At 38.5% G+C, this 26,407-nt stretch overlaps 1 protein-coding gene across 12 annotated transcripts in view; it reads right to left on the reverse strand.

Annotated features, from left to right (window-relative positions):
• Positions 1-26,407, reverse strand: part of spri (sprint) — a 1,202,745-nt gene that overhangs the window by 227,114 nt on the left and 949,224 nt on the right. For all 12 annotated transcript variants that reach the window (XM_067781444.1, XM_067781448.1, XM_067781447.1 and 9 more), the window contains one exon: positions 25,512-26,076. In XM_067781444.1, coding sequence (XP_067637545.1) covers positions 25,512-26,076 — 565 coding nt within the window. The remainder of the gene's footprint in view (positions 1-25,511; positions 26,077-26,407) is intronic.

Raw genomic sequence — 26,407 nt, forward strand, 5'->3', positions numbered from 1 at the left:
TAACTCTGAAAAAAACGTTGTAAAATGGGCGTGACACCTACCATATTAAGTAGAAGAAAATGAAAAAGTTCTACAGGGCGAAATCAAAAGCCCTTGGAATCTTGGCAGGAATACTGTTAGTGGTATTGCATATAGAAATAAATTAGCAGTACCCGACAGATGATTTTCTGGATCACATGGCCCACATTTTGGTCGATATCTCGAAAAGGCCTTCACATATACAACTAAAGGCCACTCCCTTTTAAAACCCTCATTCATACCTTTAATTTGATACCCATATCGCACAAACACACTCTAGAGTCACCCCTGAGACCCTATTCAGCAACTATGACTTTTGAAATGTACATTTTTCTCTCATACAAATTATATGAAGAAAAAGTGTACATTCTAAAACTCACAGTTACTGAATAGGGCCCCAGGTCCACTTTTATGGCGATATCTCGAAAAGGCGTGCACCTATAGAACTATGGCCCACTCCCTTCTAAAATACTTTTTAAGACCTTCTATTTGATACCCATGTCATACAAACACATTCTAGGGTTGCCCTATGTTCATTTTCCTACATGGTGATCTTCCCTTATTTTGTTTCCTAAGCTCTCAGCTGAGTATGTAATGTTCGGTTACACCCGAACTTAACTTTCCTTATTTGCTTGTTATTGTTTGGGTGCATTTAAGATAAAGAAGGACGATTTTAGGCATCCAGGAAAATTCTGTAAAATATATGTATATTGATTCACTATGTTCGATCAGAAATTCGGGAAGAAGCGTGCTTAAGCTGCAGTTCCGTAAATATATATGTATATTGACTAGCAGACCCGGCAGACGTTGTTCTGCTCTAGCTTTGGTCTATCTGCATAAGTTTTAAACAGTTCTTACATCTTACTCTCCCTTCCCTACTCTCCCTTTTCTTCTTATCTTTTTATTGACTTTTTCTGCCTTTCTCTTTTTCTGCGTTTCTTTCTCCCTCTCCGTCTTTTCCCTCTCACTTCTTTTCCGCTCCATCTATACATATCTCTCTATCTTCATCTAACTCTATCATTTCTCCTTCCCTCCTTTCTTTTATATCTAGTTCTTCTTGCTATTTTCTGTCCCTTGTTCCCAGTCACAGTCCTAGTCGGTCTCTGCTCCATTTCCCGGAAAAAAGTGTCGTAAATACTTAGGTAGGGTACCAAATTTCAGACAAATCGAACCGTGAATAGAATTTGTTCGAATAGATCGGTCCCTGTCCTATTTTTCAAGTTGGATCAATCGTCGGTGTGCAAATAAAAATCGGTTAAATAGTTTAGGAGTCCATCAAGGACAAAGAACGAGACACGAAATTTATATACATATATTACGATAGTCAGGCGGCTATTAAGGAATATAGAGTGCTTCATCAAGAAGTGTTCTGGATTCCAAAGAAGCACTTTGACTTCAGGCCGGACCATACATCTATACTTGCTTCCCTGTCCTAAAGCAATAGAAGGTAACGAAATGATCGATGCGTTGACAAAGAAATCGATGAATCGACGTAGATATGACCCACTAAGCATGACAGGTATTGACAGAAACGCGGGACTGTTACATTGTTAAGACCATTTGCAAATTCTACGACATAGGACTAACAAAGTTGCTCTTAAGAGAAAAGACTAGATGTTCATGATGGGCATACCGATTGGACACTTCCTACTGCCGTTACATGCTTATAAGTTAGGCCTCGTGAGTAACAGCAGTTACATGCTTATAAGTTAGGCCTCGTGAGTAACAGCAGTTACATGCTTATAAGTTAGGTCTCGTGAGTAACAGCAGTTGCAGGAAGTGCGAGCTGCCGGAAGAAACGGTTAAGCACGTTCTGTGTTCCTGGCGTGCGCTCGCTAAGTCAAAGCTCCAGCTACTAGAGATGACCGAGTTGCCAGATCTCGAGGTAGCAATGAAGATAGGCCCTAGAAAACTAATATTTCCTAAGAGGACGGAGTATTATAAGTCCTGGAACCTAAATGGGGTTTTTCCGTTTCGTCCGCAAACCAATTCTGGTAACACTATATACACATTCAGTCTATGCGAGGACTTTATTGACCAGTTCAACATAACTGTGGGCGATAGTCCAAATCTCAGAAATGTTTAGTCTTGATTTTCCTACAGGGCTAATACAAAATGTACTTTATTTCTAGAAAACATATGTATATAACATATATGTATGCGCAGTATATGTTTGAACCAATTGTTGATCATTCCTCTGCATATCGACACACATACATACGAGCTGATATCGCACAGTTGACAGCTCTAAACGCCCCCATATCACTTTACAGGCTACATTGTTTTCCGTTAGATGCAAAATGACTCATTTGTGCGCAGTTGGTACGATACCGAATTTGACAAATCAATTTAGAACGTAATTTCGTATGCAAATAGCCAAATTATATTGTTGCCATATAATGAAAGTAAAAAGGAGTCAGACTGAAAAGCTGTAATGTTGTTTTATATAACGGAGTTATACGTTGACAGTCGGTAAATGTACATACGAACTTGCTAAATTGACTCATTTACGCGTCAGTGGGCTAATACAAAACCATACTCACTTATGTTATAAGAGTTTCTGGTGTAGAGCTGGCAGATACTGTGCCTTTGAGGAAGTAATGCGATTTCCAACTCTTGAGACGGAGCGATTTTTATGCGTGACTGCGACAGAGCAGTAATACAAGAGCAATGTAATTTAAATCGCAGTGCACAACAAGCAATCTACACATAAAACGGCAAATCCATTCACAGAAGAACACTCAGATGTGAATCTGTGACTTGTGCTGTGCCTAAAAAGCACTAAAAAGCGCTGTAAATAGATAGAGAGGGCATTTATAGAAGCTCATTGTGTAGTGAGAGCACAAATCACATGTTCCTTTGTTCATATGGTTGCAGCCAAGCGGAAAATTATATATAAGGCAACGTGACGTAACGAGTCATATGCTCTCACGTGAATGTGAATGTAAATGACTTCAATGCAAAGTCTCACGGTGTCATACATAATCCGGCCATAAGTGTTCTTGTGCCAGGAGATGTGCGAGGGAGATGAGGACGCTGTCACTATCAGTCAGTCACGGTGATTTGTTATGACCTTTTCATCGCAATAATTAGACACACAACACACAACACGCGGTCACATATTCTTAGTAAAAAGGTTACACAAATGTGGTTGTCAATATATGCCTGCGTATGTAATTATCATCTACTCTATCTCCTGAAATACTCTAACTTTTCGACTAAATAAAGATGATATGTTGAAACCGCACCTTTGAAATGGTGTGATGTTGTACTAGAACTGAACTTATTTAATTTGCTTTTATATGCAGCTGCCTTAGTGTATTGGAGGTCCCGAAGTCACTTGCTTTGCTGCCCTTAGCCTTTTTATACTCAGTTGAGCAGAGCTCACAGAGTATATTAAGTTTGATTGGATAACGGTTGGTTGTACATATATAAAGGAATCGAGATAGATATAGACTTCCATATATCAAAATAATCAGGATCGAAAAAAAATTTGATTGAGCCATGTCCGTCCGTCCGTCCGTCCGTCCGTTAACACGATAACTTGAGTAAATTTTGAGGTATCTTGATGAAATTTGGTATGTAGGTTCCTGGGCACTCATCTCAGATCGCTATTTAAAATGAACGATATCGGACTATAACCACGCCCACTTTTTCGATATCGAAAATTTCGAAAAACCGAAAAATTGCGATAATTCATTACAAAAGAGAGATAAAGCGACGAAACTTGGTAGATGAGTTGAACTTATGACGCAGGATAGAAAATTTGTAAAATTTTGGACAATGGGCGTGGCACCGCCCACTTTTAAAAGAAGGTAATTTAAAAGTTTTGCAAGCTGTAATTTGGCAGTCGTTGAAGATATCATGATGAAATTTGGCAGGAACATTACACCTATTACTGTATGACCGCTTAATAAAAATTAGCAAAATCGGAGAAGGACCACGCCCACTTTAAAAAAAAAAATTTTTTTAAAGTAAAATTTTAACAAAAAATTTAATATCTTTACAGTATATAAGTAAATTATGTCAACATTCAACTCCAGTAATGACATAGTGCAACAAAATACAAAAATAAAAGAAAATTTCAAAATGGGCGTGGCTCCGCCCTTTTTCATTTAATTTGTCTAGGATACTTTTAACGCCATAAGTCGGACAAAAATTAACCAATCCTTTTGAAATTTGGTAGGGGCATAGATTTTATGACGTAAACTCTTTTCTGTGAAAATGGGCGAAATCGGTTGATGCCACGCCCAGTTTTTATACGCAGTTGTCCGTCTGTCCTTCCGCATGGCCGTTAACACGATAACTTGAGCAAAAATCGACATATCTTTAATGAACTTAGTTCAAGTGCTTACTTGAACTCACTTTATCTTGGTATGAAAAATGAACGAAATCCGACTATGCCCACGCCCACTTTTTCGATATCGAAAATTACGAAAAGTGAAAAAAATGCCATAATTCTATACCAAATACGTAAAAAGGGATGAAACATGGTAAGGTAATTGGATTGTTTTATTGAAGCGAAATATAACTTTAGAAAAAACTTTATAAAATGGACCATATTAAGTAGAAGAAAATGAAAAAGTTCTGCAGGGCGAAATAAAAAAACCCTTAAAATCTTGGCAGGTATTACATATATAAATAAATTAGCGGTATCCAACAGATGATGTTCTGGGTCACCCTGGTCCACATTTTGGTCGATATCTGGAAAACGCCTTCACATATACAACTACCACCACTCCCTTTTAAAACTCTCACTAATACCTTTAATTTGATACCCATATCGTAAAAACAAATTCTAGATTCACCCCTTGGTCCACCTTTATGGCGATATCTCGAAAAGGCGTCCACTTATAGAACTAAGGCCTACTCCCTTTTAAAATACTCATTAACTCCTTTCGTTTGATACCCATATTGCACAAACGAATTCTAGAGTCACCCCTGGCCCACCTTTATGGCGATATATCGAAACGGCGTCCACCTATGGAACTGAGGATTACTCCCTTTTAAAATACTCATTAACACCTTTCTTTTGATACCCATATTGCACAAACGAATTATAGAGTCACCCCTGGCCCACCTTTATGACGATATCTCGAAACGGCGTCCACCTATGGAACTAAGGATTACTCCCTTTTAAAATACTCATTAACACCTTTCTTTTGATACCCATATTATACAAACAAATTCTAGAGTCACCCCTGGTCCACCTTTATGGCGATATTTCGAAAATGCGACCACCTATACAACAACCACCAATCCCTTTTAAAAACCTCATTAATACCTTTATTTTGATACCCATATCGTACAAACACATTCTAGAGTCACCCCTGGTCCACCTTTATGGCGATATTTCGAAACGGCGTCCACCTACAGAACTAAGGCCCACTCCCTTTTAAAATACTCATTAACACCTTTCGTTTGATGCCCATATTGTACAAACAAATTCTAGGGTCACCCCTGGTCCACCTTTATGGCGATATCTCGAAACGGCGTCCACCTATGGGACTAAGGATTACTCCCTTTTAAAATACTCATTAGCACCTTTCGTTTGATGCCCATATTGAACAAACAAATTCTAGGGTCACCTCTGGTCCACCTTTATGGCGATATGCCGAAAAGGCGACCACCTATAAAACGAGGGCCCACTCCCTTTTAAAAATACTCATTAACACCTTTCGTTTGATACCCATATCATACAAACAAAGTCTAGAGTCACCCCTGGTCCACCTTTATTGCGATACCTCGAAAAGGTGTCCACCTTAGAACTAAGGCCCACTCCCTTTTAAAAGACTCATTAACACCTTTCGTTTGATACCCATATTATACAAATGTATTCTAGAGTCACCCCTGGTCCACCTTAATGGCGATGCCACGAAAAGGCATCCACCTATAGAACTAAGGCCCACTCACTTTTAAACCCCTCATTAATACCTTAAATTTGATACGCATATCGTACAAACACATTCTAGAGTCACCCCTGGTCCACCTTTATGGCGATATTTCGAAACGGCGTCCACCTACAGAACTAAGGCCCACTCCCTTTTAAAATACTCATTAACACCTTTCGTTTGATGCCCATATTGTACAAACAAATTCTAGGGTCACCCCTGGTCCACCTTTATGGCGATATCTCGAAACGGCGTCCACCTATGGGACTAAGGATTACTCCCTTTTAAAATACTCATTAGCACCTTTCGTTTGATGCCCATATTGAACAAACAAATTCTAGGGTCACCTCTGGTCCACCTTTATGGCGATATGCCGAAAAGGCGACCACCTATAAAACGAGGGCCCACTCCCTTTTAAAAATACTCATTAACACCTTTCGTTTGATACCCATATCATACAAACAAAGTCTAGAGTCACCCCTGGTCCACCTTTATTGCGATACCTCGAAAAGGTGTCCACCTTAGAACTAAGGCCTACTCCCTTTTAAAATACTCATTAACTCCTTTCGTTTGATACCCATATTGCACAAACGAATTCTAGAGTCACCCCTGGCCCACCTTTATGGCGATATATCGAAACGGCGTCCACCTATGGAACTGAGGATTACTCCCTTTTAAAATACTCATTAACACCTTTCTTTTGATACCCATATTGCACAAACGAATTCTAGAGTCACCCCTGGCCCACCTTTATGGCGATATATCGAAACGGCGTCCACCTATGGAACTGAGGATTACTCCCTTTTAAAATACTCATTAACACCTTTCTTTTGATACCCATATTGCACAAACGAATTATAGAGTCACCCCTGGCCCACCTTTATGACGATATCTCGAAACGGCGTCCACCTATGGAACTAAGGATTACTCCCTTTTAAAATACTCATTAACACCTTTCTTTTGATACCCATATTATACAAACAAATTCTAGAGTCACCCCTGGTCCACCTTTATTGCGATACCTCGAAAAGGTGTCCACCTTAGAACTAAGGCCCACTCCCTTTTAAAAGACTCATTAACACCTTTCGTTTGATACCCATATTATACAAATGTATTCTAGAGTCACCCCTGGTCCACCTTAATGGCGATGCCACGAAAAGGCATCCACCTATAGAACTAAGGCCCACTCACTTTTAAACCCCTCATTAATACCTTAAATTTGATACGCATATCGTACAAACACATTCTAGAGTCACCCCTGGTCCACCTTTATGGCGATATTTCGAGACGGCGTCCACCTATAGAACTAAGGCCCACTCCCTTTTAAAATACTCATTAACACCTTTCGTTTGATACCCATATTGTACAAACAAATTCTAGGGTCACCCCTGGTCCACCTTCGATATCTCGAAACGGCATCCACCTATGGAACTAAGGATTACTCCCTTTTAAAATACTCATTAACACCTTTCATTTGATACCCATGTCGTACAAACAAATTCTAGAGTTAACCCTGATCCACCTTTATGGCGATATCCCTAAATGGCGTCCACCTATAGAACTATGGCCCACTCCCTCATAAAATACTCTTTAATGCCTTTCATTTGATACACATGTCATACAAACACATTCCAGGGTTTCCCTCGGTTCATTTTCCTACATGGTTATTTTCCCTTATGTTGTCACCATAGCTCTCAACTGAGTATGTAATGTTGGGTACACCCGAACTTAACCTTCCTTACTTGTTACTGTTCATTTTAAGTGTGCTTTCCTCTAGCTCCGATCCGTAAAGTAGTGTCTATAAGTTAACTAGCAGAACCGGCAGATGTTGTTCTGCCCTAAATTTGGTCTATCTCCACACAATTTAATAAGCTTTTTCCGTCTAACTCTGCCCTCGCCCCTTTACACCTTTTTCCAAATCTTTGTATTCACTCCTCCCTCCGTATTCGCTTCATCTATCTCCATCTTCGTCTCATTATATCTCTTTCTCAGTATCCTTCTGTTTCTCTCTTTTCTCCTCTCTCAAGTTTTTCTCATTCTTCTTAATATCTTATTGCCAGTGCCAGAGGGTGGTATGTATTTGGTTCCAGATTCCGAGTCTCAGTCTCAGTCCCACTCCGAGTCTCCGTCTCAGTCCGTCTCTGGTCTACTTCCCGAAAAAAGCATCGCAATTACTAATAAAGGCAAATTTATATACCAAATTTCAGGCAAATCGAATAGTACGTATGTAAATAGGTATGTGAGTATTATTATTTCATGTCTTTATTTCGGCTTCGCATGCATATTTATCAGTTTTGCCAGGTTGATGCGACTAAATCGAATATCACAATAAAAATTACTTTAAAGCTCTCAGCAACAGATTTCGTTTGATATCCATAATACACACACATTCTAGGGGTACCCGGGTCCACGTTTTGGCCTATATCTCGAGACCCTGTACGTCGATCCTGAATTTCTTTGCTATAAACCTTACGGAACCCGAGACCTTTTCAACGAATTCTAAACCGTGGAAATCGGTTCGTGCGTTCTGGAGTTATAGCGTCAGGAAGGAAAACCCGACTTATTTTTATATTATAGATTTCAACCAGAAGCTTCCATTTATTTTCTGTTGGTATTTTCTGTAGGACCTCCTTAGAAGCGATACATGCTTAAATAACTATCACGGAATTGCTGAAGTATGGTAAGAAAAGGTTTTAAAAAAATATTGCTAGCTGTCTGCTTCACTCCGCATAAGTCTGTCGAGGCCTACAGTGCAATCCCGGCCGCCGTGGTGTAGCGTTCTCCGCCATCCACACAGAAGATCCTGGGATCACGCCCTAGGAAAAGCAACATCAAAATTTTAGAAACAAGTTCTTTCAATTAGAAGAACATTTTTCTAAGCGGGGTCGCCCCTCTGTAGTGTTTGGCAAGCACTCTGAGTGCATTTCTGCTATGAAAAGCTCTTAGGGAAAACTCACCTGCCTTAAAGATGCCGTTCGGAGTCAGCATAAAACAGGTAGGTCTTGTCCCGCAAACTCTAGGAAAAATTAAAAAGGAGCACGACGCAAATTGGAAGAGAAGCTCGGCCTTAGATCTCCTCGGAGGTTATCGCGTCTTACATTTATTTTTAATTTTAATATTTTGTTTCTTGCACCTTTATCAAACGACTGGAATTACATTTTATTGACAAATATGGACAACATTTTTAAATTGAAATGTGTCCACAGCGAATATGTAAATGGCAATAATACAAAAAGTTGATACGAAAAAATATAAATCTTCTGAGTTATACGAGGAGTCAAGTAAACAATAAAAGCAACAATCTATACAAATAAAATTGGAAGTTTGCATGTGTGTGTGCGCAAATGCTTTTTACGCACAAATGCGGCAAATAAATTATAATACACAGGGAAAAGCAGAATATAATAAAATGAAAAAAAAAAAAAAATTTAAAAATAAAAATAAAATAAAAATCTGGCAGCGTCATTACACTGAAAATCTTTACACATTGGCACGCTCTGGCGTGTGGCATGCAGCAACAGCATGCGGCAAAGTTCCCCGGGGATGAACTTTATGTCGAAAATTACCTCATTGAAAGCCAAGCAAATGCGTTGAGGTGCCGCATAAAAGGGCGTGAAAGGTAACAAAAAGAAAAGTGGAAAATTTGCGAAGTCGAGATGTTGAGTAATTGCGTAACATAGTGAAAGTCAAATGGATGGATGTGCGAATCAAAAGCATTCGGCATTATTGAGAGTTCAGAGCTGCAGTAATTCAGCAAGTAATGCCAATTGAAATTTTGTCTGACTTTGTACGAAAGTTGTGCCTTGGGTACAAAAAAATAACCTAAATTTGAACAGTAAACTCCACTAATAGATACATACCCAACTGAACTGCATAGATGATTCGATGAAAGAAAAAAAAGTTCATTTAAAAACTTTGTGGATTGATTTTTGACAATCGAAACGAAGCAATTACACGCAAACTTATCCGTACCACCTGAAAAGACGGGTACCTGTGCGTATACGTAACATTTTTTTATTTGTTATGAAAGGGCGTTTTCAGTTCTACCCAATAATTCTCCATTTTTATAATTTCACAAAGACGAACCAGAGCAAAGATAGTCTTCATACCGAAAGAAAAAGGGCCACGCCCGCAAAGCCACATGAGTTGGGGAGCTTTTGCGGTTACAAAACAGCTATCACTTTAGGCCTACGAGCTTCACGTTTCTTCGCACTGGAAATAATCTCTTTAGTTTTCGACACGCATGCTGCAAAAGGAAGTCCGTTGAGATAGCTTTCCACGCTGTTGCCACATAGTTAGAGAGAGAGCTGACTTCAAGAACTTCTCCTAGGCCGCCTCCTTGACATAATGCAAGCATTTATGCTGAAATGCCTTTCCACAAGCCGTAAACGACATGCTATTGTTTAGAGAGCGCCATCGGCTTCGTTTGGAATTCGTAAAGCAACTTCTGAGAAGAACTACCCATCAAGTTTAGAAAACTTCGCTGCATCATGGTGCTTGTCCAGGGGCATCCTCTCCGCTGTGGCATCTAAAGATGAATACTTTACTATTAAAACCAGGAAATGTTGGCTGCCATGCCATTATTTACGCCGTATACGAGCATTAACAAGAACTGGTTAGCAACTTTAGACTGTGGATGAGAACGGAAGATAGCATTGAGTTCATGACTGGGTGCGTCATAGCGACTTCAAAGTGAATTCTGTGAAATGGTAATATTAATCGGACGGTAAATAACTTCGGGTTAATTTTACGAATTCTCTAAAAGTTATGCTCAACCTTCTGCCGAGTGACCTGCATGATAGCCTCTCGGCAAGTAATAATACAGTTAGACTGCATATAGTTCAGGCTGCCGATCTATAAAGCCCACTTTTTGGGCGGAATTAACAACCATAGAAGAGGCCCACCAGAGCTTAAAAGCAATAGATTAATGACAGCTGCTAACGGAACTGGTCTCCCGATGTACGTACCAACACATGTTGTTGTTCCAAGGTAACATGGCTATACCTGGAAAATGTGGTGCCCACGAATTAGCGAGGAAATCTACAGAGCGAGACATTCTACTTGCTAATAAGGTATAATGTAAAGTCGCTTAACTCAGCCCATCTGCAAATGCTCTTGCCTATCGGATTTATAAGTTCTTTTGGAACTACGTGATCAGGATAGAACTATAAAGCAGCTATACAGAAAAACTGCAAAGGGGGCTACATATTGGAAGCAAAAGAGGCCTCTAAATGATCTTTATATAGCATAAGATGATATGCTTTGGCTTAACAGTTAACGCAGGTGGGCTTTTAGCAGCTTGTGTTGCGATCATACTAAGGGTAGCTAGGAAGGACAGTAGAATTGTGCCGAAGCAGTATGATGGGCATCCTATATGTTACAACTAGCCGGAACATTTGCAATTTCTATTTCGGAAAACCTTACAAGATCTTCCAGGAAGTTATTATTTAGTAGAGGATTTTAACAGTCTTTTAAGCGTATATTCCCCATTTTTTGGATATGTGTGCCTTTTAGCACTGGTACAGATATTTGTTATGGATGTCGGTCCTAAATCTACTAAGGAGACTCGTTGTCGACTGTTTGTTTTTTTTTTTCATTGTAATATTCTACAATTTATATGAACTTCCCTGGCATGCTTTCTGCTTGGAAAACGCTACAGTAATCTGGCAGCTTGTACGAACTGTTTATTTCCGCATAAGCACAGTATACCGTACACCCCACTCCATCCACTACTTTGGAATTATCTGTGTACACATGTATCGCCTCGTCCGCGAATTGAGAACCCTTGCGCCAACCGTCCACCTCCATTGTGGCCTTAAGATCTCCCTCGAAGCGCAGATAGGGAATCAGGTAGTCTGTTCGTCCTGTAATTGACGCTATACTACTATGGCCGTATGGTCGGCGCTCAAGCTGCGACGAGGGGAATTAGTGGAAACTTTGTTGAGTTTTGAATTTGCCTCAGCCTAGGCATTTTCAAATTTTGTGATTTAACTAAGAAGTTTAAGACGTAAACTAGAATTTTATATGATGACTAGCTTCGTTTTCGACTGCAGTGTGCCCATTTGAGGTATGCACCAAGGTTGCAACCTCACTAAAAAAATTTGTTTCGAACTAAAAATTTACCAAAATTCCTTTTTGAACTAGAACAAGTAAGAACGGGACTGTCTTCGGCCGTGCCGAAGACTTCATACCTTTAATGAATGGGGCTGAACAATAATTTTATCCCATTCGTGATCTCCAAATAATGCGCTGTATAAGATAAGAAATATATAGTGAATAGACGTACATACCTAAACGATTTTAAGATAAATATAAAACAAGTAAGGAAGGTTAAGTTCGGGTGTAACCGAACATTACATACTCAGTTGAGAGCTATGGTGACAACATAAGGGAAAATCACCTCGTAATAAAATGAACTAAGGGTAACCCTGGAATGTTTTTGTATGCCATGTGTATCAAATGAAAGGCATTAAAGAGTATTTTATGAGGGAGTGGGCCATAGTTCTATAGGTGCACGCCTTTTCGAGATATCGCCATAGAAGTGGACCAGGGGTGACTCTAGAATGTGTTTGTACGATATTGGTATCAAATTAAAGGTATTAATGAGAGTTTTAAAAGGGAGTGGTGATAGTTGTATATGTGAAGGCGCTTTCCAGATATCGACCAAAATGTGGACCAGGGTGACCCAGAACATAATCTGTTGGATACCGCTAATTTATTTATATATGTAATACCTGCCAAGATTTCAAGGGTTTTTTATTTCGCCCTGCAGAACTTTTTCATTTTCTTCTACTTAATATGGTAGGTGTCACAACCATTTTACAAAGTTTTTTCTAAAGTTATATTTCGCGTCAATAAACCAATCCAATTACCTTACCATGTTTCATCCCTTTTTTTGTATTTGGTATAGAATTATGGCATTTTTTCATTTTTCGTAATTTCCGATATTGAAAAAGTGGGCGTGGTCATAGTCGGATTTCGTTAATTTTTTACACCAAGATAAAGTGCGTTCAGATAAGTACGTGAACTAAGTTAAGTAAAGATATGTCGATTTTTGCACTAGTTATCGTGTTAACGGCCATGCGAAAGGACAGACGGACGACTGTGTATAAAAACTGGGCGTGGCTTCAACCGGTTTCGCCCATTTTCACAGAAAACAGTTATCGTCCTAGAATCTAAGCCTCTACCAAATTTCACAAGGATTGGTAAATTTTTGTTCGACTTATGGCATTAAAAGTATCCTAGACAAATTAAATGAAAAAGGGCGGAGCCACGCCCATTTTTAAATTTTCTTTTATTTTTGTATTTTGCACCATATCATTACTGGACTTGAATGTTGACATAATTTACATATATACTGTAAAGATATTAAATTTTTTGTTAAAATTTTACTTTAAAAAATTTTTTTTTAAAAGTGGGCGTCGTCCTTCTCCGGTTTTGCTAATTTTTATTAAGCGTACATACAGTAATAGGAGTAATGTTCCTGCCAAATTTCATCATGATATCTTCAACGACTGCTAAATTACAGCTTGCAAATTTTAAATTAACTTCTTTTAAAAGTGGGCGGTGACACGCCCATTGTCCAAAATTTTACTAATTTTCTATTCTGCGTCATAAGTTCAACTCACCTACCAAATTTCATCGCTTTATCTGTCTTTGGTAATGAATTATTGCACTTTTTCGGTTTTTCGAAATTTTCGATATCGAAAAAGTGGGCGTGGTTATAGTCCGATAACGTTCATTTTAAATAGCGATATGAAATGAGTGCTCAGCAACCTACATACCAAATTTCATCAAGATACCTCAAAATTTACTCAAGTTATCGTGTTAACGGACGGACGGACGGACGGACATGGCTCAATCAAATTTTTTTTCGATCCTGATTATTTTGATATATGGAAGTCTATATCTATCTCGATTCCTTTATACCTGTACAACCAACCGTTATCCAATCAAACTTAATATACTCTGTGAGCTCTGCTCAACTGAGTATAAAAACGGCAAAAAAACCCCTTTATCTGAACGATCGGTTGTATGGGATATATACTATATATAGCTCCGATCAAAGTGATTTTTTCAGAAAATTTTCTATGATATATTAAAATATATATCACCCAGTTTCACGTTTATACTTTCTAAATAGCGGCAGGAATGACCAAAATCGTCTTATCTGAACGATCGGTTGTATGGGAGCTATATGTTATAGTGGTGCCATCCTACCGGATCCGACAAATGTCTAGTATAATACAAAAATACATCATTGTGCCAAATTTCATTAAGATATCTCAAAATTTGAGGGACTAGTTTGCGTTCAAACAGACAGACGGACGGACGGACATGGCTATATCAGCTCAGTTCGTCGCCCTGATCAATTCGGTATACTTAATGGTGAGTCTATATTCTATATTTCTCAACGTCACAAACATCGGACCAAAGTTAATATACCATTTCATGTTTATGAAAGGTATAAAAATATAATTTTTAAAAGTTTACACAATGATAGTAATTGCCGTAGTTTGTTGGACTGCAACATTTTCGAGGCATTACAATGATGTAACGGAAAAACCGAAGATTATACCAGCACATAAAAACAAGGACCAATTTAGTCCAAATGGACCTAAACGGAAACCGTACTTTACACTTATATATATAAAAATATGCAGATATTTCTTTTTATCCGATGCTTTGTTGAATTTTTCATTGGAGCGCGGTTTGACGCGGCGAGTCCCAAGCCCAGCGCATAACCAGCTCAACGAGGTGAAAATATTATTTGCACGTTTATATAGGTGGCCATTGTGGTGGACAGACGCTGCCGATTAAAGATCCCGCAGCTAGCCTTTAAACCGATTATGTCAGATTGGCCTAGCCAGGTTGTCGCTTTCTCACATTAGCTCACCACTAAACGGAGGTTTACTACCAGTTCACCAGTTACACCACTAAACGGATGGCTACCCAGAGGATACTTGAGGTAGTGAGGTGCTTGAACCGCATGCAAAAAAATCGCTCTTATCATTCCCAGGTGAATGGCGGTTAGAAGCTTTCCCCACTTTCGTAGACTTCTACAGACGGTTCCACCCTCCTATATGTGCAGATAGTGTTGGAGTATAAATTCAATTCTAACTTATTTTTAGCTCAACTTTCCCTTTGCTGTTTTATTGTGCCACATTTTACTTATAGACTTTTGCTATAAGTAATTGCTAAACACTACTCATGGTACCATCAGACAGGCGTTGACATCAGCATTGTCATTGCTCTAATCAACTATTATATCACATAACTTTTTTCTATACATGAACATAGATACATATATACATATGTATATCACCTGTCTATCGTCGACTTCCCAGTGCTGTCTACTCTTTTTTTTAGTCAACATGGTGCTTGCAATATTACTCTTGCAAATTTTCACTCACTGATGACATGCAATATTTAAACAAGTTTTTTTTTATCTAACGCTTTTGCTTTGTTAACCCTTACGGCGTTAGATTTTTTGCTGAGCTTGTATAGTTTGTTGTTGTTTTTGTTTTTGTTTTTAACATAACCACCAAGTCAACGGCATTTATACTCCCACCAAAAGACTTTGATGAACTGTTGTCACTCAAATTTTTGATGGAATTTTAAATTTATGTTACCTTTTTGCATGCAATATTTTGTTTTTTTTCGCAGGAAAAATTCATATTTAGCAAAGTCAGCGAGATAGATAAATATTTTATTTCAATTTTAGTTTTTGTTTGTATTCCGAAATGCAGGGATTTGCTATTTTGCTCAAAAAGTACTTGGTTAAAATTTTTAAATATCAATCTATTTAAAGACTTCAATTTTAGAAATGAGCTGAATTGTTAAATATTTGAAAATATCATGTACAAAATTCCGATGCAATGAAAAAAACTTGAATGTTTTTGGAATTTTTTTTTTGAAAACCTTCATACTATAGAAGAGAAGTTGTTTGAAAAACTTACTTTAAATTCTTAGATCCTAAAATTCGTTTGAAAAATCACCTGAAAATTTTATTTTAAACCAAACCTACATCATTTTTATAAACTTGAGATCGTTGACTTTCGTCTAAGCACCAAATCTGTAGCCATTTATACCCACAAAACCCTCTGAAAGCAAGGAACCAAAAACCTCGCAATTTGGTCCACTGAGAAAGAAAGAGACACTGGAGCACAATCCCTGTAAGCCTATTTTCCCATTTTTGTTTCTATTGGGACATAATTTAATACGAAACTACTTTACCTTTATTACCCACTTTGAAATTGCAAAGCGCCTAAAAGCAGGCTATAAAAAACGAGCTCAGTTGAGCGACAAAGTCCTGAGGCATTTTTGTTGTCGTTTTTATGATAATCAGCGGTGTTTTGTGATTTTCTTGTATACAATTTTGTTTTTGTTTTTATATATTTGCATTTAACACAATTGAAAAGGGTAGGTTATTGTAGCTTTGTCTTTACCCTTGAGGCGTTAAACTTTAAAGTAACAACTTTGCGATGATGTCAGGTATGTTGTTGTTGTCGTAGCAATGCTTCGTCCTACCTAACAGCCGCGACCGATCACAAATTGTCATCAATATCCTCTAACGGGAGTCCAAGGAAACTTGCCGTTTCAACAGGGGTGGACCATAAGGAAAGGGGTGTTAGAGGCGTTGGTTCCACATTACAATTAAAGAGATGGTTGGTGTCATGTGGGGACACATTGCAAGCGGGGCATACATTTTGTATGTAGGGGTTGATTCTGGATAGGTAAGAGTTTAACCTGTTACAGTATCCTGAACGAAGTTGAGCAAGAGTGACACGCGTTTCCCTGGGGAGTATGAGTTCCTCTTCCGCGAATTTTGGATACTTTTCCTTAAGTACTGGATTCACCGGGCAATTCCCGGCATAAAGGTCCGACGCCTGTTTATGGAGTTCACCAAGGACCTGCTTGTGTTTTTTCGCTTCATACGGCTGGGTTCTCAGGTGCCGTATTTCCTCAAAATGTTTACGGAGATGACTCCTTAAGCCCCTAGGCGGTGCTGGTTCATCAATCAGATGTCTGTTGGGATGCTCAGGTTTCTGGGTATTCAACAGGAACTGTTTGGTCAGCATCTCATTTCTCTCCCTGATGGGGAGTATTCTCGCCTCATTATGCAGATGGTGTTCTGGGGACATAAGAAGACAGCCCGTGGCAATTCTGAGAGCAGTATTTTGGCAGGCCTGTAGCTTCTTCCAGTGGGTCAGGTATATTAAAGTTTATTTTGAAGACAGTTTAGTGATGTTTTACATGTCGACTAAATAAAAAAAAAAAAAATAAATGTAAGGCGCGATAACCTCCGAAGAGATCTAAGGCCGAGCTTCTCTTCCAATTTGCGTCGTGCTCCTCTTGATTTTTCCCTACAAATTGGCCGGACGGGACCTACATGTTTTATGCCGACTCCGAACGGCATCTGCAAGGCAGATGAGTTTTCACTGAGAGCTTTTCATGGCAGAAATACAATCGGAGCGCTTGCCAGACACTGCCGAGGGGTGACCCCGCTTAGAAAAATTTTCTTCTAATTGAAAAATCTTATTTCTAAAATTTTGATGTTGCTTTGTCCGGGAGTTGAACCCAGGGCATACGGTGTGATAGGCGGAGCACGCTACCATCACACCACGGTGGCCGCCACATGTCGACTGTGCTTTGCAAATATTGCTTCGACAAGTCATTGAGGTTTGGAATGAAAATCTCATAGGCTGCTTTGTAAAAACCAACGACTTTCAAACACGTTCGCTGCATTCGAAGTCTCAAGGATGTGAGCGAAGACGAGAGCAGTAAAAATGGTCCAAGAAAACGGAAATGACTAGTCTCTAAGCGAGTAAATCATTTCCTTTTCCTATTCCTCATATAAACAAAATAACCCTATAGTGTATTTTGAAGACTGACTTAGGACAGATGCAGTCCATGTTTGTTTGGTATGGAAGAGGCTTAAACGGAGCAGAAACGGTTGTGCCTGTGCTCTCACCAGAGTCATCACACCCACCACCCTTCAGGTCAGTTGCGGTGATAAACAACTGATTCTTGGTATGTTACATATCACGTTGAGGGTCTCTGTACTACACGATCTAATCGCCTCTGCATTCACAACATATTCTGTTGCAGGCATACACAGCTCCAAAGGCCGATTTTACTCTGTGCTCAGAAAGACATATACAAGTTTGGAATTGCCTTATGTAGAATTGTCCAAGAAAAGCCTAGGCTGTTTTTTTGGAATAGGAGCGACGGAAAAAAGAGGAACTCCGATTTAACAATGGAAGCCTTATCAGTAATATGGATATATTGATCTTAAGAAACACTTTTCCTGGAGAATGCGATTCATGTTGCACTTTGATAATTTATTTCACTCTTTACTGCTTTGGGTCAATCTGAAAATATATAGAGATTCCGATCGCATTAGGCGTTTTGAGAAAAATAAGCTTAACGTTTTGAATGTTGGCTAAATGGTGCGGACAGGGTTAAGCAGGGCATTCGATCTAGGTGGTACAAGGCCTACTTGTTTGGCTTAGCATTAATTTGAAAAATGTTTTAGAAATAAACATTGGCAAAAAACGAAAACTTTGGAAACCCACTGAATTTCGCGCCGTCAAATGTGTTTTTCTTAAAGAGACTGCTTTTACCTCAAGGTAATGAGCACACATTGAAGAGTTTGTACAAAAGCTTTGATAATAATGCGTTTTCAGAACCAGCTATTTGGCTAAGACTCAAACCACTGAAGCTGATTTTTTTTCGCAAACGCCTGCATGTAGGTATCGAACGAAATTAGGGTGTAACATTAAACTCAGCTAGGGGTTGAATCCCGAACTACTTACTGTCTGGTTTCAAAATATCGTATTAAAACCATCCCAATACTCACACCGGTTCCAATATTAGTATTAATGACTTCTACCGAACTGGTGCGAATCGGGTGCAGCGTGGAGGCATTCGATAGCCACAATTGCACCAACAGCGCTTAAGTCTGAGCTATATAAATTTAAATGAATTACTCAAAGGCTGCAAATATTTCAGAACCACCTACGAATGAATCAGTTAAGAACGCGTTCTAAAGGACTGCAAACGGTAGCAATTGCCATGTCGTATTGTGACGAATATTAGCATCACTATGCTGTTAGTAAATAATCACCACAACAAAAAAAGCCAGCAGACACACTTATGTACAAGAGAACGAAGAATAACCCACACACATAATCAGCAGCTCGAAGCGAAGAGATTATTCCATATACACATATGAAGTCAGCAGACAAGAGCAACAGCTGTTACTCACACATACACACGCATATAGTTAGAAGAAAAACATAAACTACAGATATACATGTATACAGCTAAATAACCAAGTATGAAAAACAACTGTTGTAGAATGCATGTTCATGAAAAGTATAAACCTTAGAACAAATAGGAGAACGAGGCTAATTGAGAGTATAAAAGCAGCGCGGTGCAAACAATAACGAGTCATTTTGAGTCAGTCAGTCACGCTATTAGTGAAGTATAATTGTACTACTTCCAAAATAGCCTAAATAAGGATCATTTTGCAATACTGAATATTGGAATTATTTATTCGTCAGTTAAACTATTCGAACGTTAGCAGAATATGCATAGTTATCAGGAATTTCCCAAAATATGTTACAGTATCATATTACAATGTCAAAAAGACAGTTTAAAGGACTCGCAGGGAATTGAATTGTAACTAGTAGAACATCGCAATGTTAAAAGTGACATTTGAGCCCAGAACTGCGATGGGACAGAGTTAGAACTAGTACCGCCTCTTTATGAGTTAGTTCTGCGCTAGTTCGGTAGCTCTGAGAATGCGATACAGAACTCGATCTACATACAAAATGCGTGCAAGGAACTGCATATCTATACAAATCTTGTATTCAATAAAGCTTAAGACAATTTTAGTCTCAGCTGTATTTATATGTTGTTATATGTATGTACCTGAGGTTTTAAAGAGCTTAGTTTTAGAAGGTTTTACCTAAGCATTAGTTAGTGCTTTAGCAAGGGCAGACAATTTATGGCTGTCAGTTAAAGACTGCGAAAATTTCGATTTACTCGGAATCCTTGCAAATATAATTTGCCTACTTTGTTAACACAAAATATTTTGGAGTAATATGAAAATGTTTGCATGCATATATTTAGTTTAAAGTAAATAAATATTTATGCTAAGAGATCTAGGTAAGATTGCTTTCAAATTTGTTCCTGTCATAGCTGGCAAGAACGGAAGTTACGGTATATAAAAATCAAAGCTATTAAATTTATTTGCTTATGACATAAATATGTCAAAATAGATGAATTGATGAAGTCTGATAAGGTAGCATCTGCTTTCCAAATAAAATTGAAAAGCGATTAAATTGAGTCGCAAACCAAAATCCCTCTGGGCATGATAATAAAAAGTGCGTAGCGGAGGAAATCGATTCGATTTTATATCAATATATATGTAACTCAATATCAATGCAATCAATGCAAACAAAAATAATGAATTATTAATAAACTTTTTGCAAAGCAGCTATAAGCAGGATATCCTTTTTATGGAGTCCTTTTTCTTGAGTAGAAAACCACTGAAGCATAGATTTGTAAAATATTCTTGCATTGGAAATCACAACTAGGAATCACAGCAATAACACAGTTGAAAGAAAAATTAAGTCCCAAACGTATTGTCAGCCAGCAGCATGGACGGACGGACAACGGCTATGTGCAGAGAGTGTCCTTGCTGCAGAAAAGCAGTTTGTAAGCACACGTTTTGCATGTCATTGTAGAAAGAACAAAAGGGGTAGGTAAGTAAAGCAGTTTATTTAAATTATCGAGGAGGGAAAACTGCAGAAAAACGCAAAAAATTCGTCTGCATTTCTTGTGTGCGAAGAGTGAGCAGTTGAAGAATAAAGGATACGCCACTAAAGTGTTAGCAAATGCTTTAAAAATTCAAATTATATGCAAAAAAGTTAATAGTTTCCTTTTTTGTTTTACTTAAGCAAGAAAGTGTGCATTTTCTTTTTTTTAATGCCTTCGTCCTTTCAAAGGATATGCATAAATTGGTTGCATTCGCCACTTAAATGAACAAACAGCTTTTGAGCTGGAAAGTATTTGCATTTAATGCAATGATTTTTACATAATTTAAATGGTTTTACATTCAATATTCAATTTCAAGATTTACAGTGTTGTGCGCTAAATACGCAGCATGATATATTAACATACACATCTTATAAATAAAAATGAGTTGTTGTGCGTGAGTCTCACTGAAACTCAGAAACGGTTTAACCGATCTTGATAATATTTTTTGTTACGTTCGTTATAGTTTAGTGAATTCGGTTTTGGAAAAGTAGGCTATGCCACGGCCCTTATGGGGAAAAAATTATAGGCGCTTAATCTCCGCAATTATTTGAAGAAGCTATCTGAGATTTTATATTTGAGTGGGGGGCAGGTGGAGTGCGAGCGAGAGTTGGAGTGAACGTAGTAGTGGGAGTTGGAGTAAGAGTAGGAGTGAAAGTGTGAGTGGAAGTGGGAGTAGAAATGAAAGTGAGAGTAGGAGTGGAAAGAGATAGAGTGAAGTGAGACTAGGCCTGGGAGTTGAAGTAGGAGTTGGAGTTGGAGTAAGAGTGTTTGTGATAGTGGAAAAGAGATAAATGGAATAAGGAACGAACAAGAATTCTCCATTTTTCTTGCAGATGAGAATGGTATATAGAGAGAGAGAGGAGGAGAAGCCAGGCTCAATTTTTGAATGTAGGCTAACGAATTTTCAGGCAAGAAAAAGTTTGCCGGATACACTAGAATGTAGTATTTTAAACCAGTTTCTTTTTCTAAGTTTGGAATGTAATTAAAGCAGAATTCCAAAAACTTATTAAAATGATTGTGGTTTCCATGTTTATTAAGCAGACGCATGTAGTCTAAGTGCAGGTTAGGTTAGAGTGGCTGGTTCGCGCCTATGAAGGAAAACAAACTTAGGCGAATTGCAACAGTAATTTCCCCCCAGCGGGTTAGGGGGCTTAGAATATAACCTTGGTAAGTATGCCTGTCGTAAGAGGCGACTAAAATACCAAATTGATTCAAGGGGCTGTGTAGCGCAACCCTCTCAAGGGGTTGCCAGCGCAATATATAGCTTCTCCAACCCAATTGTCAACTACCCGTGGCGACTCCTGTTTCATTAACAGACGAGTTTCTGGCGATCCCGAAATCCTGATATATCTAGGGGGGCGGTATGGCCTAGAAGGTTGCATGTGGTCATACCAAATCGTTCCCGAGATGGTCGGGCTTGGTACCGGAACGTACGGGATCTGCATCCGGTAAAGACCAATCAACATAGATAACACTCCCCAAGACCTTCGGGGAGTGTCCTTATCGCTACAACAACAACAACAGAAAGACATAGCAATACCATCAGTGCATTCAATGGTGCTCATTAGAATAAAGTTCGTGGTATCAATAAACAGCGGCCCTCTAAGTACACTGAAAGAAATGGTGCTAGTAAAATCAACAAATCGGTTCTGTTGTTCTAGACTTAACGGAGATTCGGTGAAATTGATCGAATTATGGTTAATTCAACCGAGTTCTTTGTCAAACGAACAAATTAGTTTAGTCTTTTCAACAGAAGAGAAATTGTCGCTCATAAGTTAACAAAATTCTGTAAAATTGACAGATTCCTAATCAATTTAACTGATTTTTTTGTTAACACAACTGATTTCACTGGTCATTTCAACAGCGATCAACAGTCAATACATGAGCAAATTTCAAAGAGAATTTTACGCTCACTGCGCTCTCTACTTTGTACTTATGTATGATGTGTACTATATGTATGCACATATTTACGTATGTATACGGTGGCCGCCGTGGTATGATGATAGCGTGCTCCGCCTACCATACCGAAGACCCTGGGTACACACCCCGGGCAAAGGAACATACAAATTTTAGAAATAAGGTTTTTCAATTAGAAGAAAATTTTCCTAAACGCGGTCGCCCCTCGGCACTGTTCGGCAAGCACTCCGAGTGTATTTCTGCCATGAAAAGATATCAGTGAAAACTCATCTGCCTTGCAAACGCCGTAACATAGGTACTTTCGTACAAAGCTGTCGCAACAACTTTTTTTGTTCATTTGACTACTAAAGCGGTCAAATACGAATCAACGATTTGTGCGCAGTTGTTTCAACATCTTGTTGCGATGGATAAAAATTTACAGAAATTTCGGTTGAATTGACCCGTATATCGGTTGATTTTACCAGTCTTTTTCTTTCAGTGTATAGCGGCGTCTCTAGCTTGTAGAGCCACGTTTCTTTCATTAATGGTAGTCAGTATTTTGAACCAAATTGAGGACAGCAAGATACATTCTAACTTGATGTACTTGAGAATGCCGGTAACATCGCCGTATACTTGCGCAGTCAAATTTGGCTTTGGCTGAAAGACTATGAAGAGAGCTCGGTACATTTTTTTTGAGGATGTCCCATCGTTGTGGAGTGCTGCTGAAAATAGTAAAACATTTTTGTACAACTCCAAAGAAAGTAATTGCAGCCGTACAACTTTCTGCAGCATCAACACCACATAAACTGAGACTGTGGGTTGCACAAGGCGAGTAATCAGCATCTGAGTTTTTGTCGAGAATGTGGCGTTGTGCTCCGTTGTAAGCTCCTTTCATATTGGCGCCGTTATCGTACCCATGTACACGACAATCTTTTAATGAGATTTTATGTTTACCTAGAGTATGGCAAATTAATCCGCGATTTCCTTACCAGTTTTTAGTTACAATCCACGAAAGCCAAAAACCGTTCTTGAATTGTAAAATTTGTTGCTTTCGAATTGAAATGGAGCTAGCGAAAAATGAACGTAGTCAACGTGACGAGTATCAGGCATATCATCAATGATAATCGCAGACTTTCTTGCCTTGATCTAATATAGTTTCCCTCACCTGCTTTGCACAAATTTCTATAAACTCGTTCTGAATATCTGGGGAAAGATAGTGAACTTGTAAACGTTTGACCTGCTGTTGTGAAATCCTAACTTTCTCCAAATGGTCTCTAAATATCGGATCATAACAGCTTGTAAGATCTTAGATGCCCAAAAAATGTCCATCGTTTCGTTCAACAAGATATATACCTTCGCCTTGAAAGCTAGACCTCTTTCACCCAAAAATAAAATAATGCCCAAAATTCTATATAAAATTTCTTTCCACTTTTGAGTTTCAGTGATTAGCTGTTCATTGATAAGTGTATCAATTGTAGCCTCCTTTTGAATTAGATTTTGTAAAGATCGCCATTGAATATAACATTTAATGTGATCTCGATTATTTTCGTGTGATCGCAGTTTATCGTATAGCTTCTTCCATACCTGGAATTTCGAATATCTGCACAACAAATTTTAGGTCGATTTAAAGTATTGGTGCTTAACAAACGACATGACTTCTTCAGATCGCAAAAACTCATTATTCACGGTACCGATATCAAAGTCGTTTAAATAATCTGGACTTTGATACAGAGTTGGTGGTATTGTTGGAAGACTTTTTGAAGATGAACCTTCACCAGTGTCACCACGAAAATTTTAAGATTTCGGATTCAAGTAAACACACATTTTTGTTTGATGTTTTTATTGTCTCCTCAGGCCCAGGCAAAAAATCATTATCAATATTCCTTGCTTTTGAAATTCGGCTTAAAATTTGCACATGTAACAACTAAAGACTCTCCTGAATTAAAAAAAATGTCTTAGTATTTCTAAGGCGCGGGCCTGCCCATACGACTTTTGCTAAGACAGACTTGTTCTGGTATAAATATAACTTTTTTCCTATCAAATGAAACTTATTTCTGAACAAATAAAACTTTTTCGCAAATGCAATATCTACTTTCTCCGATGGGCATATGGCGCTTTGGGCTCTTGGGCCAACTAGATGATAGGCGGTATGAAACTATATGACTGATGAGCACTGCTCGTCCTTGAATATCGTAAAGAGCGAAGACATCTTTTGAAGCTCCCGTTCCCTAAAAAGGGCATATTTTGGAAGAGTCAGGACAAATTTTAGACTTTTGTATTGCAAAGTGGGAAGAGAGCAATATTTCGTATAGTATATTTTGGTTTATCAGCGCAAAAGAAATTGAGGAATAAGATTTTTGCAGCATTACCCAAAAATTTTATGAAATTTTTACGTTCAATTAAACTCATATGGTTCTAGTAGTATAAGTACCTCTGGCGAGAAATTAAGCACTTGGCATTTCTCCAAAAGTTTTTGTTGTAGCGCTTTTCATTCTGTCTAGCAGGTAAATGTATTTCATTTTTCCATTGTAATGGATGGTGATTGAGCTCGAAGTACAAAATTTGTTGACTCTCTCTTAATACGCTGCTGAGAGGCGTATTTCGATCCTAGATTTGTAGCTCAATAAAGACACCTCATAGCAACAAATCAACTATCAGCATTCAATAAATTATCTAGAATAGATCATTCTATTCTGCTATTTTTTCGCGCAACAGTGTGGTCTGTTTGCACCTTGAGTTTACACAACCGACTAAATATGTAGTATAAGTAACACTTAATACTTGGCTAAATCAATATGCATCTACTTACTTAAGCATCTAATATAACTAGCAGTTTTTGTTTTTGTTTTGACTACACCTTTCCGGTCAAACACTTACCTGACTGAGTTCATCCCCCGAGTAACGTTTGCATTTTGGCAGCAAAGCTTGCATATCATCCTCGAACTGTCCATCCCCACAGCAGCTGCTATCTGCGGCATCCAACGAATGAAATTGCTCTGATATGTTATCATGATGATGATGATGTTGACCGCCATCGACGAGTAGACCAGCATTTACCATGCCACCAGCTAAGCTATTATTTGTTTTGTTGTTTATGTTGTTGCTGCCACCTTGCAAATCGAAGCATAAATTTGTGGCACCACCACCACCTGAACTTCCTCCAATGCTGCCACAACCGTCGCCTTGGCCATTGCTGTCACTTCCTTTAATGGAATCTAAACCACAGAATGGCAGACGTCGATTACTAGCAACATTATTACTGTTGCTATTACAGTTGTTGTTATTGTTGCTGTTACTATTATTGTTATTGTTGTGCGTGCTGTTACTTTGTGCTGCCGCTGCTGATGTTGCTGTTGATGCGCCTGATGTGGGCTTTAATTGATTTTGTGTCGTTGCTGGTGGCACGGCCGCCGTTGTCAATTGTGTGCTGGAGTCTGAGGTCCTGCGAATAAATGAAAGGAGAAGATATGGCGATTAGAAAGGAGAGTTGCAATTTGTGTTTTAAATTGACTAAAGTGAAAGTACTTTAATTGAGTTTTATAGGAAGGTTAACAAATTTAATTATCGAAGCGACATATTTCTGAATAGGGATGCCATATATCTAAAAATTGGATGAATGTAGCACATATATACATATATAGTAAATACGGCAACTTTTTACTTCGTATAAATGAGAACTCAAAAAAGCTTCTCTACGATAGTCAGACGAAGGCGTATTGAGTTAATTTTTTATCAAGAGTTGCCATGTAAGGAACAAAGCTCTGGTAATTTGT

Source organism: Eurosta solidaginis, chromosome 4 (genome assembly GCF_040869045.1).
Source record: "Eurosta solidaginis isolate ZX-2024a chromosome 4, ASM4086904v1, whole genome shotgun sequence".
NCBI classification, from domain to species: domain Eukaryota; kingdom Metazoa; phylum Arthropoda; class Insecta; order Diptera; family Tephritidae; genus Eurosta; species Eurosta solidaginis.